General features: G+C 37.8%; 1 protein-coding gene across 2 annotated transcripts in view; it reads right to left on the bottom strand.

Annotated features, from left to right (window-relative positions):
* Positions 1-12,899, bottom strand: part of ATXN10 (ataxin 10) — a 119,732-nt gene that overhangs the window by 37,402 nt on the left and 69,431 nt on the right. For both annotated transcript variants that reach the window (XM_040564708.1, XM_040564701.1), the window contains exon 9: positions 11,428-11,597. In XM_040564708.1, coding sequence (XP_040420642.1) covers positions 11,428-11,597 — 170 coding nt within the window. The remainder of the gene's footprint in view (positions 1-11,427; positions 11,598-12,899) is intronic.

Below are 12,899 nucleotides of genomic sequence, written 5' to 3' on the forward strand. Positions count from 1 at the left end.
TGATCAACAGATTCAAATCTTAAGTACTGCAATAGACATATAACAGGATGTGGAGTGCATAAACTCCTCCAGTGACCAGAATGAAGAATTTTTATACTGTTTTTGACTTCCAAAGATTAGAAATAAAATTTTACCAGAACACAACACATACAGTACATAGGCTGTTAGTGTAATTGCTCATCTGGTGGGAGGGAAAAGCAGCCTTTACTACTATTTTATCTTGTACCCTTTAATTTTATCTTATTGCTTCCACCTGCAAAGCACAATAAATGTAGCAAGCCAAGTCACTAAGTCATTTAATGGACCCAAATTGTTTACGGAGAATTTGTGAGCTGTTTTCCAGGTCTGATACCAATATTTTTCCTTTTACAAATCTGAATGATGTAGGAACTATACAGAAAATTTTGTTCCAAAATAACAAGAAAAGTCAAGCTTCAGTATCCAGATATATCACTCTCTTCAATAAGTGAAGTATCCATATTTGAGAAAATAATTAGAAGCCTGGTAACAAATAAGTGAAAATGAAACTATCTGGGACGGTTTATGTTGAAAAGGCTGCACAATTTCAACAGACCCATTTCCTCTATGCCCTAACATGATCATGACATGCTGAAAAAAATAGGCTTAACACTCAGCCAGGTAGATTCTCACTATCTAGGAGAACACACACACTAAAAGCACTTAAAAAAAAAAAGTACTTAAAGTAAAAAAAAAAAAAAAAAGAAAAAAAAAAGGGTGTTTTCCCCCCACAGTCCTTCCTTCTGCAGCCTTTAATAAGGCTATCCAAGTACTTTGTTCTCTTTGAGCACCAGCATCACTAAAATTCATTCAAATATTGCCATGCTGAACAGCAAGGAGCAGAACATTGTAGAACTACAATTCAGAACAAACAGCATCACCTAACGGCAGAAATTCAAAATTGCAGGTTACAGACTGCATTTTCCTTTCTCTTCCCCAAGAAAAACAGGGTAAGAGGGGGAAAAAAAAATAAATAAATGCTCGGTTTCTTCCTAAAGACTAGGTGCTCTGATTTGGCCTCATGTGTTTCAACAGAAGTTTCAGCAAACAATTTTCTGGGCTGGCAAGAGAAGGTATACTGGTTAAAGACAAACAGGCAAAGAGAACTGAAGGCTCACAGCTGCTTTTTTGAGAAGGCAAAGCCAGGCTCAAGTCTTCAAGACATTACAGCTCTAGAGAATCTGATGAAAGGCTGCAACAGGAGTCCTTTTGTACACATTTGGTACAGATGTACAAAGGCACAAAAGTCTCCATGTGCTCTTTACACTGAATGTTGCATGGAGAACCACTAAAACCAACAGTTACTGCAGCAAATTCATCACAAAATGTGATCTATCACATATGTCATGCTCCATTATTTCCCTACTGAAACTATTTCATTGGTGCTTCCAAAATATGAACTGAACTAACAGATTACAAGTCATGCTGATCAAATCTCAGCATCCAAGAAAACAAGAAAACCTCGTTTTTTTGCTTGCACCTATGTTTACAAACTTTAGGATTGTCATAAAAAATAGAAGCTGAGAAACTTCAGTATCTCATAATACCCCAAACTATAGTGACTATCCGGGAAACAGATTAAAAGATGACTGATTCTTGTGGCTCACAGATAATTAAAACAGCAAACACATCCTCTTGTAAATGCAAAGGAAGAGAAAGTAGTATTTATCCAAAGGGAACATATTCAACACTCAAAGCATTATATCATCATCCCATTGTGAAGTCTGGTAAGCTTTAAAAAAAAAAGTTATATGTGTGATGACAGTCAAGAAAAAACACGGGGAAATACAAAGTTCATGCTGAGGTTAGAACAATGAAAAACAACACAAAACTAATGAAATTCCCTGTTATAGTAATGGAAAATATATGTCACTCATATCCGACACCAATAAAACTGGAAAGAATTTGGATTAACAGTTCAAATCTGAGCTAGAGAAAAAGTATTAAAACAGGTAAATATTCTTCCACAGATGGTGGTCTTGCCCCCAGCAATCAATAATATGTGCGAAAAGCAGGAAGCACATATTAACCCCTTTCCTGCAATACAGGGCACTGTAAGTCTTTTGAACCTACTTTTTGTATTATGTTAGCCACATCAGAAAGTGGTGATTTTAGTAACAGTTTTCCCAACATTGAGTACCTCAACCAAATTCCATTCTTCACCTAGGAAAGAAGAAACATTGCTGGCTGATACATTGCTCTTCACTTAGCTCTGAGTGGTATATGGAACAAAAAAAAAAAATTGAAAAGAAAACAACCAACCTCTTTTTTAATATTGCAAATACTTCACAAGCTACTATAATTTTAACATTCCATGATGTCTTGCTAAAACATCTGAATCCAAGCTTGGAGAAGTAAATAACAAGTTGTCATAACTTCCATACACATTTTCTAGAAGTTAGGACACATCACCTCTTATTTTCATTGTCTCAAAATATAAACCTGGAAAATGAAATGACCAGGCTGATCGAGACAGCTGAGAAAAGTAAAGACATTTTCTGATTTCAGTGGACTTTAAACCAGGGCATTTGCTCAAAAGATGCCAAGGCTATTCTTGAAGACAGAGTATGGCTGTAAAGCCCAAGAGAACACTCATTTGTGTCATGAGGGTAATAGTAATACACTGTAAGAACTGCCTGCAAAATCCAAGGACATCTTATTATAACCCACACATTATACAGGTATGCTGATTTATTCCGGTTTTACAGAGATGATTCCAGGCAACAATGACTGCCACACAGTGCACATTCCAGGTAAGTATTATATCAGGCCGTTCTATAAACCAAGTCTAAAAAGCCTATAACAGAATGAAATGCTCTCCAGCAAACACTGAATTTAATTCATGTCTGCCACGTGCCTTATGAATATCATTCAGCCTACTAGACTGAGAAATAAGTTGTAGGAACTTTTGAGAATTCTTCCTTATAAAGGTCAATATCTTTTTAGATTTTGGTCTGCATTAAAATGAGTCCACAAACTACTTGTCTTGAACAGGCACATTAAATATCAATGTTACATATGCAGCTTCGAGCACTTGGAATAAGTGCTTATTATAACTGCTTGAAAAAAGTACGGAAACAACTGTTTGACTACGGCACACTGAGCTTTCACTTTAAAAGAGTCCTGTGCTGCACCACTATGGTAATAAGGTTCAACACTAAACAGGGTTCAAAAAAAGAACAGGCCAACAGGCCTAGAAGTTGGTACTGACTGTTTAGAAATGTATGCAGAGTCATCTTGTTTTAATTTTGAATCTCAGAAGACATCTAGCCATTTTACTCTTTTCTATTATTTCTGTGCACTAAAATCAATTGCTTTGATTTAAACTTCTAGAGCAATCCAACATCTTAATTTAAAACACTATGAACATCAAAAGAACAATCCTCCTTGCACAATGTTTCTTTTACTTCAGAACACCCAAGTTCTGTTCTTGCTTCTGGCAAATGTATGTTGCATAAAACCATTATTCAACAGCCACATTCACATAGCCAGAAGAAAATCTAGATTATGTTTGTGTATATTTGATGTTTGGTCAGAGTCTCAGCCTATGATTCTTGAGAACATATTGATCTTTATACCCCTTTACCTGTTAGATGATTAGAGTAATCCTCCACATGAAGCAGGCCAATGATAATCAGTACTAGAAAGGAAATAGGGTACTCTGCGTATGCCAACCTTCACCTGATCATTGAGGATATCCAGACAATCAATATGTGAAGATGTGCATACATAGTATACAATTTATATACTAACTGGAAAGTGTTTAAAACAAACACTAAGAAAAAACAACAAAAATAGATTATGAGCTATTAAAGTTATCTTTAATATGAAAATGTGACTGCACCTAGTGCACCTGAGTTATTTGCAAGAGGAAAGTTTCAATGCACTATATGATCAAGGCTTCAAGTGTAATGGGTCAAAATGTACAAGTCACAAGGAGCCACTGGATCGATCGCCAAACATTGGTGGAGGGGAGTGGGGAGCACGGACGGGACATGATTGAACATTAACTTGTTGCCTACATAGGGGCAACATAACAGAACAGAGCATTGTATTAGTCTCTAACAACAAATGAAACATATTTGCATAAACAGAATTCAGCACTTTATAAACTATACTGCATGAGGCATGCATCTCTGATCTCAGGGAATAAACACCAACACTTTATTACTCATGTTGTTCCACCACTTAGAGATCTCTTTTTTTTTTTAATTACTTTTTTTAAACAGTCTCCAGCACGTGGATGAAAATCTTTAGTGGATTTGGCACTTCACTAAGACTTTCTGATTGGGATAAGAGCTGAAGACTAACATAAAATCCATACATGAATAGGACTAGAAACAGTTACATTATATGTTGCAACAGATACTTTAAAGACCCTCAAACTTTCTACTGGTGGTATCTCAATACTATGTAGGCACATAGCTCATTTCCATAGCAAAACCTAGGCTTTTAAAGCACCTTTGTGAGAAAATTGATTTTAAGCTTTAATGATGACTTTTACAGTGCTATAGCTAGACAAAACTTAGTTAAGTCCTGCAGCACCCTGAACATTCTTTTAGCAAAGCCTCGAAACATACGGATAGCTACAATACCAGAATGGTCCCATCCTAACATTTCAGTCAGTGAAACTGCATATTTTTACAGTTAAGCATGCAACAGTTCACCACTTTACAGAGTTCAGATCCAAAAGACTCCTCTTTTTTTTGCTCAACTTTAAACCAAGAAATGCTTCAATTTTAGGAATGTTTTACATTAGGAAAAAACAAACACACTGATTTCTTCCTTTAGAAATTATGTATCAGCAGTTTAATTCTATTCTCCCTCTCTCAACATTGTATGTAGATAAATGTGGGATGATCTTCGTTGTAAGTAACTCCAAATACTCCCATGCCATGCTGGGAGGAATATAATTACTTAAAATAGTTAAGTTAAACCTGAACAACTGTAACAGATAAGCACATACAATCTTCAAGATAAACTTAGGTGAGAAAGAGCCGTTTGTAAAAATAAAGCAAGATATTAGTCTTTGGTTCGAAACCTTCTATTTTATCATCACTACAGCAAGAGAGCTAAGTTAAGAACCTGAATGGTGACAATTTGATCTATGAATACTGGCATCTTTTTCTAATTGCATTCTAACTGGATTCACTGCACACCCTGCCCCAGCGAAGGAGAGAAAGGAAAACTGAATTCCAAACAAGACAAATCTTGTTCATATTTTCAGGCAGAACAGTCTTCAAATTAAGGGACAAGTCTTATATAAAACAATTTGGCTTAAATGTATATTAAAAAAATCCAAGTTATGTTAAACGGCATCCAAATCTTTTACTTGTTACTTTGGTTAGGACTAATGTAAACTGTAAAAGCTTTTTTTTATCTTTTCTCACAAAAAAAAAAAAAACTTCCTTTCTCACTGTTGCATTGACAAAAGAAGAAAAAAATATATTAGCAGAACTATTGCTGTCACCTCAAATAATAAACAGGCCTGTCAAAAAAATTTCCCTCATAAATTGTTCACCTTATTAGAATGATACCATTTAGGTAAGAAGGTGCCAGTCACAGATACCAAAGACAACTCCATATTTTCTCCTACAGAAACAACAGAATAACATTACCAATAAAACACATTCTGAAATCAATATCCTATCAGCGTGTCCATCAGCATCCCAATTAACCAAAATGTTCTTGGCATAAGGATACAGATTGCTTTCCTTCAGTGTGAAGGAAGTGATCAGTTTGTTTGTGTCACATTGATTAAGAAGAGACATCTCAAAATCATACCCATGCAGATTCACCAGTCTGCAGGGGACAGAGATCTCTCAGTGGGTATCAAATTGGCCCAGCATATTAACTTTACTACTAGACAAAGTAAGCAAGTAGTAATAAGCTATCATATCAGTAATGACAGTGAAAGACATCAAAGCCAACACAACCAGATTACAGCTCCAAACCCAAGCTAACTGCTTTGTTCTTACTAAGTTAGGCTTAACCTTGCATTCAGAAACACCACGATTTTTCCTTTCAGGATCTCTCTCAAAAGGTAACTGTACAGAATGGTCTTATCATGCTGCTGTTCTGCCAGCTGGCTGCCTCACCTTTGCAATGAACACAGCCCCTGTCTCACATTTAGTTTATTCCAGGCAACTTTGCATCCCTCAGTGATGGTTTTCACTGGACAGAAACCCTAGGTTATTCAGATTCCCCCGTTTGATCTCAGGTGTAACAGTGAACTAGAGTTGAAGAGTGAATAAAGATGGCAATTAAACTTTGTTAATCCTTCTACTTCCTTTCAGTTCCCTATTTACTAACTCCAGCAAGGTTATGTGATTGAAGTCTAGGCAATTCCTCTCTTTTTATAAAAGAAGAAGGAGGAAGGAGGGAAGAGGGAAGAGGGAGGAGGAAGGAAACAACGTAATGTCTACATTATTCTGTCCATTATTCAAGAACTGATGACATTTACTACTAAATGAAATCAGTTATATTAAACAAGTCATACTGCATAAACATCTAACAATATAAACGACACTTTAGGGAAAGTTAATAAGGTTGTTCAGAGCAGTGTCACAATAGGGAACAAAATTAGTCATCTGAAAATAAATGCCTAAGGCATCCCCCCGAGTAAACAGCATAGATTATGTCCACATGGCAACACTGAGGTGCTCAGAAGGCAAAACAAATGAATTTTCTCTTTTCCTTTTGACAACTTCAGTCATCAACCACCAGCCAAAACTCCACTCCTTGGTCAGCCTGAGAGTTCACCTCCTTCCTTCCTGTATATTTAATTAAATGCATCTTTGTGAAAGAAGCACTGTAGTGGGTTTATGTGGCAAGGTTTTGGTAGCAGGGGGCCACAGGGGTGGTTTTTGTGAGAAAGATCTAGAAGTTGCCCCATGTTTGGTAAGGGCCCCACTGCTGACCAGAGCTGAGCCAATAAGTGATGTTGTTTTGCACCTCTGTGAGAGCATATTTAAGACAGGGGAAAAAAAAAAAAAAAAAAAAAACACGCTGCGCCACACAGCAGCTGGGAGGGTGAGAGGAGTGAGGAACAGCCTTGCAGGCACCAAGGTCAGTGAACAAGGAGGGGGAGAGGTGCGCCAGGCACCGGAGCAGAAGTCCCCTGCGGCCTGTGGTGAGGACCATGGTGAAGCAGGCTGTCCCCCTGCAGCCCATGGAGTACCACGGTGGAGCAGGGTTCCACGCTGCAGCCCGTGGAGGAGACCACGGTGGAGCAGGTGGACCTGCACCGACAGAGGCTGCGGCCTGTGGAAGACCCCTGCCGGAGCAGATTCCGGGCCGGACCTGTAGCCTGTGGAGAGGAGCCCACGCAGGAGCAGGTGACCTGGCAGGAGCTGCTGCCCGTGAGGGATCCAGGTTGGAGCAGTTTGCTTCTGAGGGATGGACCCCGTGGTACGGACCCATATCTGGAGCAGTTCTTGAAGAGCTGCTGCCTGTGGGCAGCCCACACCAGATCAGTTCAGGAAGGACTGCATCCCGTGGGAGGGACCCCACAGCACAGGGGACAAGAGTGACCGAGAAGGAGCGGCGGCGAAGAAGCGCTATAGACTGACCATAACCCCCATTCCCCCATTCCCCTGCGCCACTCGGGGGGAGGAGGTGGAAGAGGGTGGATGGGGGGGAAGGTGCTTTTGGTTTCTCTCCTTTGTTTCTCGCTTCTCTAGCTTGATAGTAGTAAGCAATAAATCTTACTATATCCCTACACTGAGTCTGTTTTGCCCGTCACGATAATTACTGTGCGATCTCCCTGTCCTTATCTCAACCCTTGAGCCCTTTTTGTCATATTTTCTCCCCGTTCCTCTTTGAGGAGGGGGAGTGAGAGAGTGGTTGTGGTGGAGCTCAGCCACCCACCCGAGTAAAACCACCACACCCACATGTATGACAATAACTTGACAGCTTTTCCTCCTACAGCAAAGCACAGAAAGCACAGAACTGCACACCCAGTGCAGGATCTTTGCAAGTTCAACATGCAATTAGCTCAACAATTGGTATCTTGAATACAACCATTTTATTTGTTCTTCTCTCCTCTTCCTGGAAATACGTCTGCAATTCAGGACTGTTCAGTAAAAGAAAAAAAGGAAATAATCCTACCTTATAAAGAGTTACCTCAAATATTACTGGTTGCTTATTCTTAATTATGACAGCACTCAGTAAAAACCATGCAATGACAATCCTTTTTTCTGTAAGGCATGTTAGAGATGCCAGAATGTACTGCTGCCAGCATGTACCCAACTTGTATCAGTCCATACTGAATGTTATCAAACACTTTTCTTACAAATATCAATCCATCCAGCCTAACAAAACATGGAAGTGGGCAGTAAGCTTGGCAAGACCAATTTTTATAACTGCATCTCAGTTTACAGCTTGAATTTCTGTCCACTCCCTTATATCTTCAGAACTTGTCACAATAGCATAAGTAAAACTATAAGGAAGAAAGTTGTAAGGAATGCATTCCTAATTCTAACAGAATAGAAGCTAAAGAACGCATTATAAAAACAAATAACTTTTTAAAACAAAATGAACAAGTAATAAAGCACTGGTAAGGTATTTTGCTGTTCCAAAGTATTACAAGATTTTTCACAACTGCCAAAACAGTACACTAAGACCCTGCAACTATTGTTCTTACAGCACGTGGAGACCACAAACGGAGACAGAGAAGAAGCATTTGCAGAGTAATTATCCTCCCACTACTGGCACTCTCTGTTTTAAAGCAACAGAACTGTCACTAGTTCTCCATGCAGTAGGACTGCACCGTCATGCTTCAGGACACACACTGCATGAGGTGTAGGCTGGCTCAAGACCCACTTCCCGGAGAACATGCAGGTTATCACTTGGCTCTTGAAGATGCCCCAGAAACAGTAATGCAACTCTGTCCACTCAGACGGCTTAGTCCAACTCACCATTTGAGCCCAGAGTCATTGGGAGCTACTTATATTTTCAGAACAAGTCAGGCAGGCCAATGCCATGCATGGATCACTAAGGTTACACTGTTTAAAACACATACAGCTCCTATTATATTAGTGCTTTTATTATTAAGGGTGTGATTACTGCATTTATTAATGCTTTATTATTGTTACTGGGAAAAGAGGTCTACTGGGACTGAAAGTTACAGAGAAATATTAGATAAAACAAGTGTGAAAGCCTCAGCTCGTTAAAGAGAGTCAGGATATTAACAGTTCTGTTTAACAGTTTTTCATAAGTCACGTCTCATGCCAGGCAAACAGCAAAACTGACTGAAGAGGAAGTCACTTCCCAGCTTGTGCCACAGTAAGTCACACAAAAACAACAGCCAATGGTACAGCCCAAGGTCTCAGCCACGTTAATAAGATACTTGGTTTGTTATATAAAACACAACCCACCTTGCATTTTATGTTATTTTTGCTCTGTAGATGCAGTACCGTATATAAAAGTAAGACCTACACTGTGAGATATTATTCTGAAGAGGGAGTCTGAAGAGAGACTTAGGAACTCAGGAACCAACTTATTTCCATTCAGTTCTAGGTATGACACATGCATCACTTTGAAAAATTCATTCACGTCTCAAAACTGCAGTTTTCTTATTTTTGCAATGAGATGGGGGCTATTTGCCTCATCTTCACAAGCACGTGTTTATGTATGGACACTGCCTTAAAAATGACAAGTGCATTTATTAGAAGAAATTTAAAATGCATGAGATACACTGAAGGTATACATTTGTTATCATACTGTTGGCATTTCTAAAGTTTCAACAGCACTCAAATAGCATTCCATGATATCACACACAAGAATCTAAGTAATTTTCATGACAGCATAAAGCAATAATATTTGCAAGCAGTTTATGGCAAGTTAATATCCATCTTCCACTGAAATCACTGTCTGCATGCCTAATTGCTCCAGGGGCCTTTGAAAATGCTAGCAAAAATGAACATAAGTAGTAGAATCATCACTTTCAAAATGAAAGCAAGCTCCACCTCCCACCCCCAATATCATAAGGTATTCCACAAAAACACATTTCATTTACTTAAACACCTATTACATCATAAAGGGTCAGAGACAGAGCTAAACAAGAGCATATAAGAGGATTAATAATTTTTCAGAAATATTCAAATTCTTCATTCTATACGGAAACATGAATGGGAAAAGGGATCATCATTACCATATTTCTCATCCATATGCCTGTATTATTATCACATGTGAAACAGGCTAGCATTTATCAGATTTTCCATCTTTCCATCCTCTAGGAAAAAATAAAAAGACTAAACTGGAGCTGTCTGTCATACACTATGAAAATGCCCTACTGCTGATTATAAATGTCTATCTTGGTAGACACTGCAGCAGTTGAAAACAGATTTGATGGCATCAGTACAAAAGAAAGCACCACCTCTGTAAAATGAAGAAATCACAAAGAAAATATTTATGAAACAAGCTTCTAGCAGATTTATTTTTCAGTACTCACTATCTTGATAGCTCCTTAGTAACACAGAATTAGACTCAGTATCTCATCATATGCAACTTCCTGCAGAGTAACCAGTATTAATTATTGTATTTTTAGTACTTGCTGACATGGGCCTCATTTAAGCACCATAAGAGGGAAGTAAAAGTACTCCATTATCTTCTCTACTCATTCTTTGATACAGTCTTTCCTGTATGCTTTTCATTTTCTAGCCTAAAAACTGCTTCTTTGAGAGCAAGTGAAAATTTTGATTCAAATTAGTAAAATAATGAAATAAAGGGAACTGTGTACATATTTCCCTGTACACAGCACCCTGTTTGATTTTCTTAAGTGCTCAGATGAACTATAAGACAACATTTTTTAATTACTGCATTTCCTGCTGAAATTAAGTTAGTCTAACAAGTCTTGGAGGAAAAAGTTTCATAGTTAAAAACATTCTGCTATTCCCCTTTTTCTCCTCACTGGAAAGCAAAACTGATTTTCCATAAAGGAATTCCAAAGATAAAGGGATCAAAGTGATTTGAAGGAAGCAGACCTACATTTTTTAAAGGGCATGAAAAATTAAAGGGAAATAAAAAATCAATAGGGACTAATTTAAAGATTAAAATTAAGGTTGTGCAATAATCGCCACCTACTTTCCTTCAAAGTGAGGTTGAAGTTTAGTCTCAGACATTTTAAACAACATGCAAATATGAAAACAATAAAGAAATCAGGTACTGACTTGCAGTCTACAGGACTGATGCAAAGTGTAGACAGGCATACATTATACCGCTGTTAAACAGTTAACATACCTGTTACAGTACTTCAAGTACACTCCAAAAAAATCACCTCTTTTACAAACCCAGTTTTAACCTCTATTTGTAGAACAACAATATCTTTTAATCAGTAATTAAAGTCGTGGATTAATGTAGACATCTGTTCACAGGTGAGGGTTTTGTGAGAAAAAAGCATAAACTTACCTTGTCTTGGTTTCCCTTACTTTTGTAACACAAATTTCCAATCAAACGAATGAGATGAGATTTAAAACCCACAGCTGGATGTGAAATTTCTTCTTGCCCTGTCATTGCATGTGTAGCAGTGAAAATATTTACAGCCTGTTTCCCAGCAAGATGAGTTAATCTCAGGATATCTACAGAAAACAAGAACATTTTATTTCATTACCAAATGAAAATTAGTATTACTTTGCAAAGAGCTTTACTACCATTTCTTAATTGTTTCACTCAAGAAAGTCAACATAATTTCATACATCTAGGAATATATCAAAAGAACTTCACAAGTTTCCTTAATTTTTATTTCTTAATTTGTGTCAGTATATACCATACAAGGCCGTCCCCAAGGTCAGAAGGTATTCTGGAATCCCTTTCACACACTTACATAGTTTACACATGAAGGCTGAAGGGTGGTTCCAACCATCTTTATTTGCACAGTCACAACTTGTGGGCTGTTGATAATTCTGGCATCATAAATGCAATCTGCTTCTTGGTTTAAAAAAGTCATTTTCTAGAAAAACTTGTTTTAGTTCAAACTTCTCACATCAACAAAACTTATAGAATAACTTTTTTCTTTCTTCTCCAGCCTGTTCCAGCTCTGTAGGATGAGAAAGGATTTCCAGTACATCTAGCACCTTGATGCATCATGATAAAACACTGAATGTCATAATTGTGTCAACTGGGAAATAGTAATTTATATGTATGGTAAATGCTAGTTTAGAGCAACCAGGATTTATTTCTTTCCTGAGATGGTCAGAAGAGAAACCAGGAAGAAGGGAAACTCATATAGCACATTTCATAATCTGGGAAAACAACATTCTACAAAGACCAGACCATGAAGAAAAGTTGAAATCATATGCACATCTGAGAATTCATACAGCTGAGAAGTGAATTCACTAAAGGCTGTACCAATATTTAAAAATTAAGAAGTACTTTTCCTTTAAAGCAATCTGCAATACTAACAGGTGGTCCAACATGCCACTGTCCCTCAGACGACTGAATGACAAATTGACGCTTCAGGCAACTTCATTGGAACAATAAAAATGTAGCAAAAACAGGTTATATCACTGATCAATTTAGCAATTAAACCCTACGCTCTTTCTGCTCCAAATATGACAACATCCATAGCAGAATGTACACTAGATTTCCTGGACTTAAATTAGAAGAAACTTTCTAGGTCCTCATAGGATTATTTCATTCACAAATGGCTGACCTAGAAGAAAAAAGAATCTCTGTGCTGATCTGGAGTTAACTAAGTCTTTGGTATTTTTAAATATAAAGCTGTAATAGGGCCTAGTGGCGCTATTGTGGCCTCCCATATGAGAGTTACCACTTATATTTGTTCCAATTTTTGAACTAGGAAAACCAAGATCTCCTGACCCTTGGAAAGAAGGAAACAATCAAAGAGTAGTAGCCCCTAAATAATGTCATTGGAAAGTAGC

Source organism: Cygnus olor, chromosome 1 (genome assembly GCF_009769625.2).
Source record: "Cygnus olor isolate bCygOlo1 chromosome 1, bCygOlo1.pri.v2, whole genome shotgun sequence".
Taxonomy (NCBI): Eukaryota; Metazoa; Chordata; class Aves; order Anseriformes; family Anatidae; genus Cygnus; species Cygnus olor.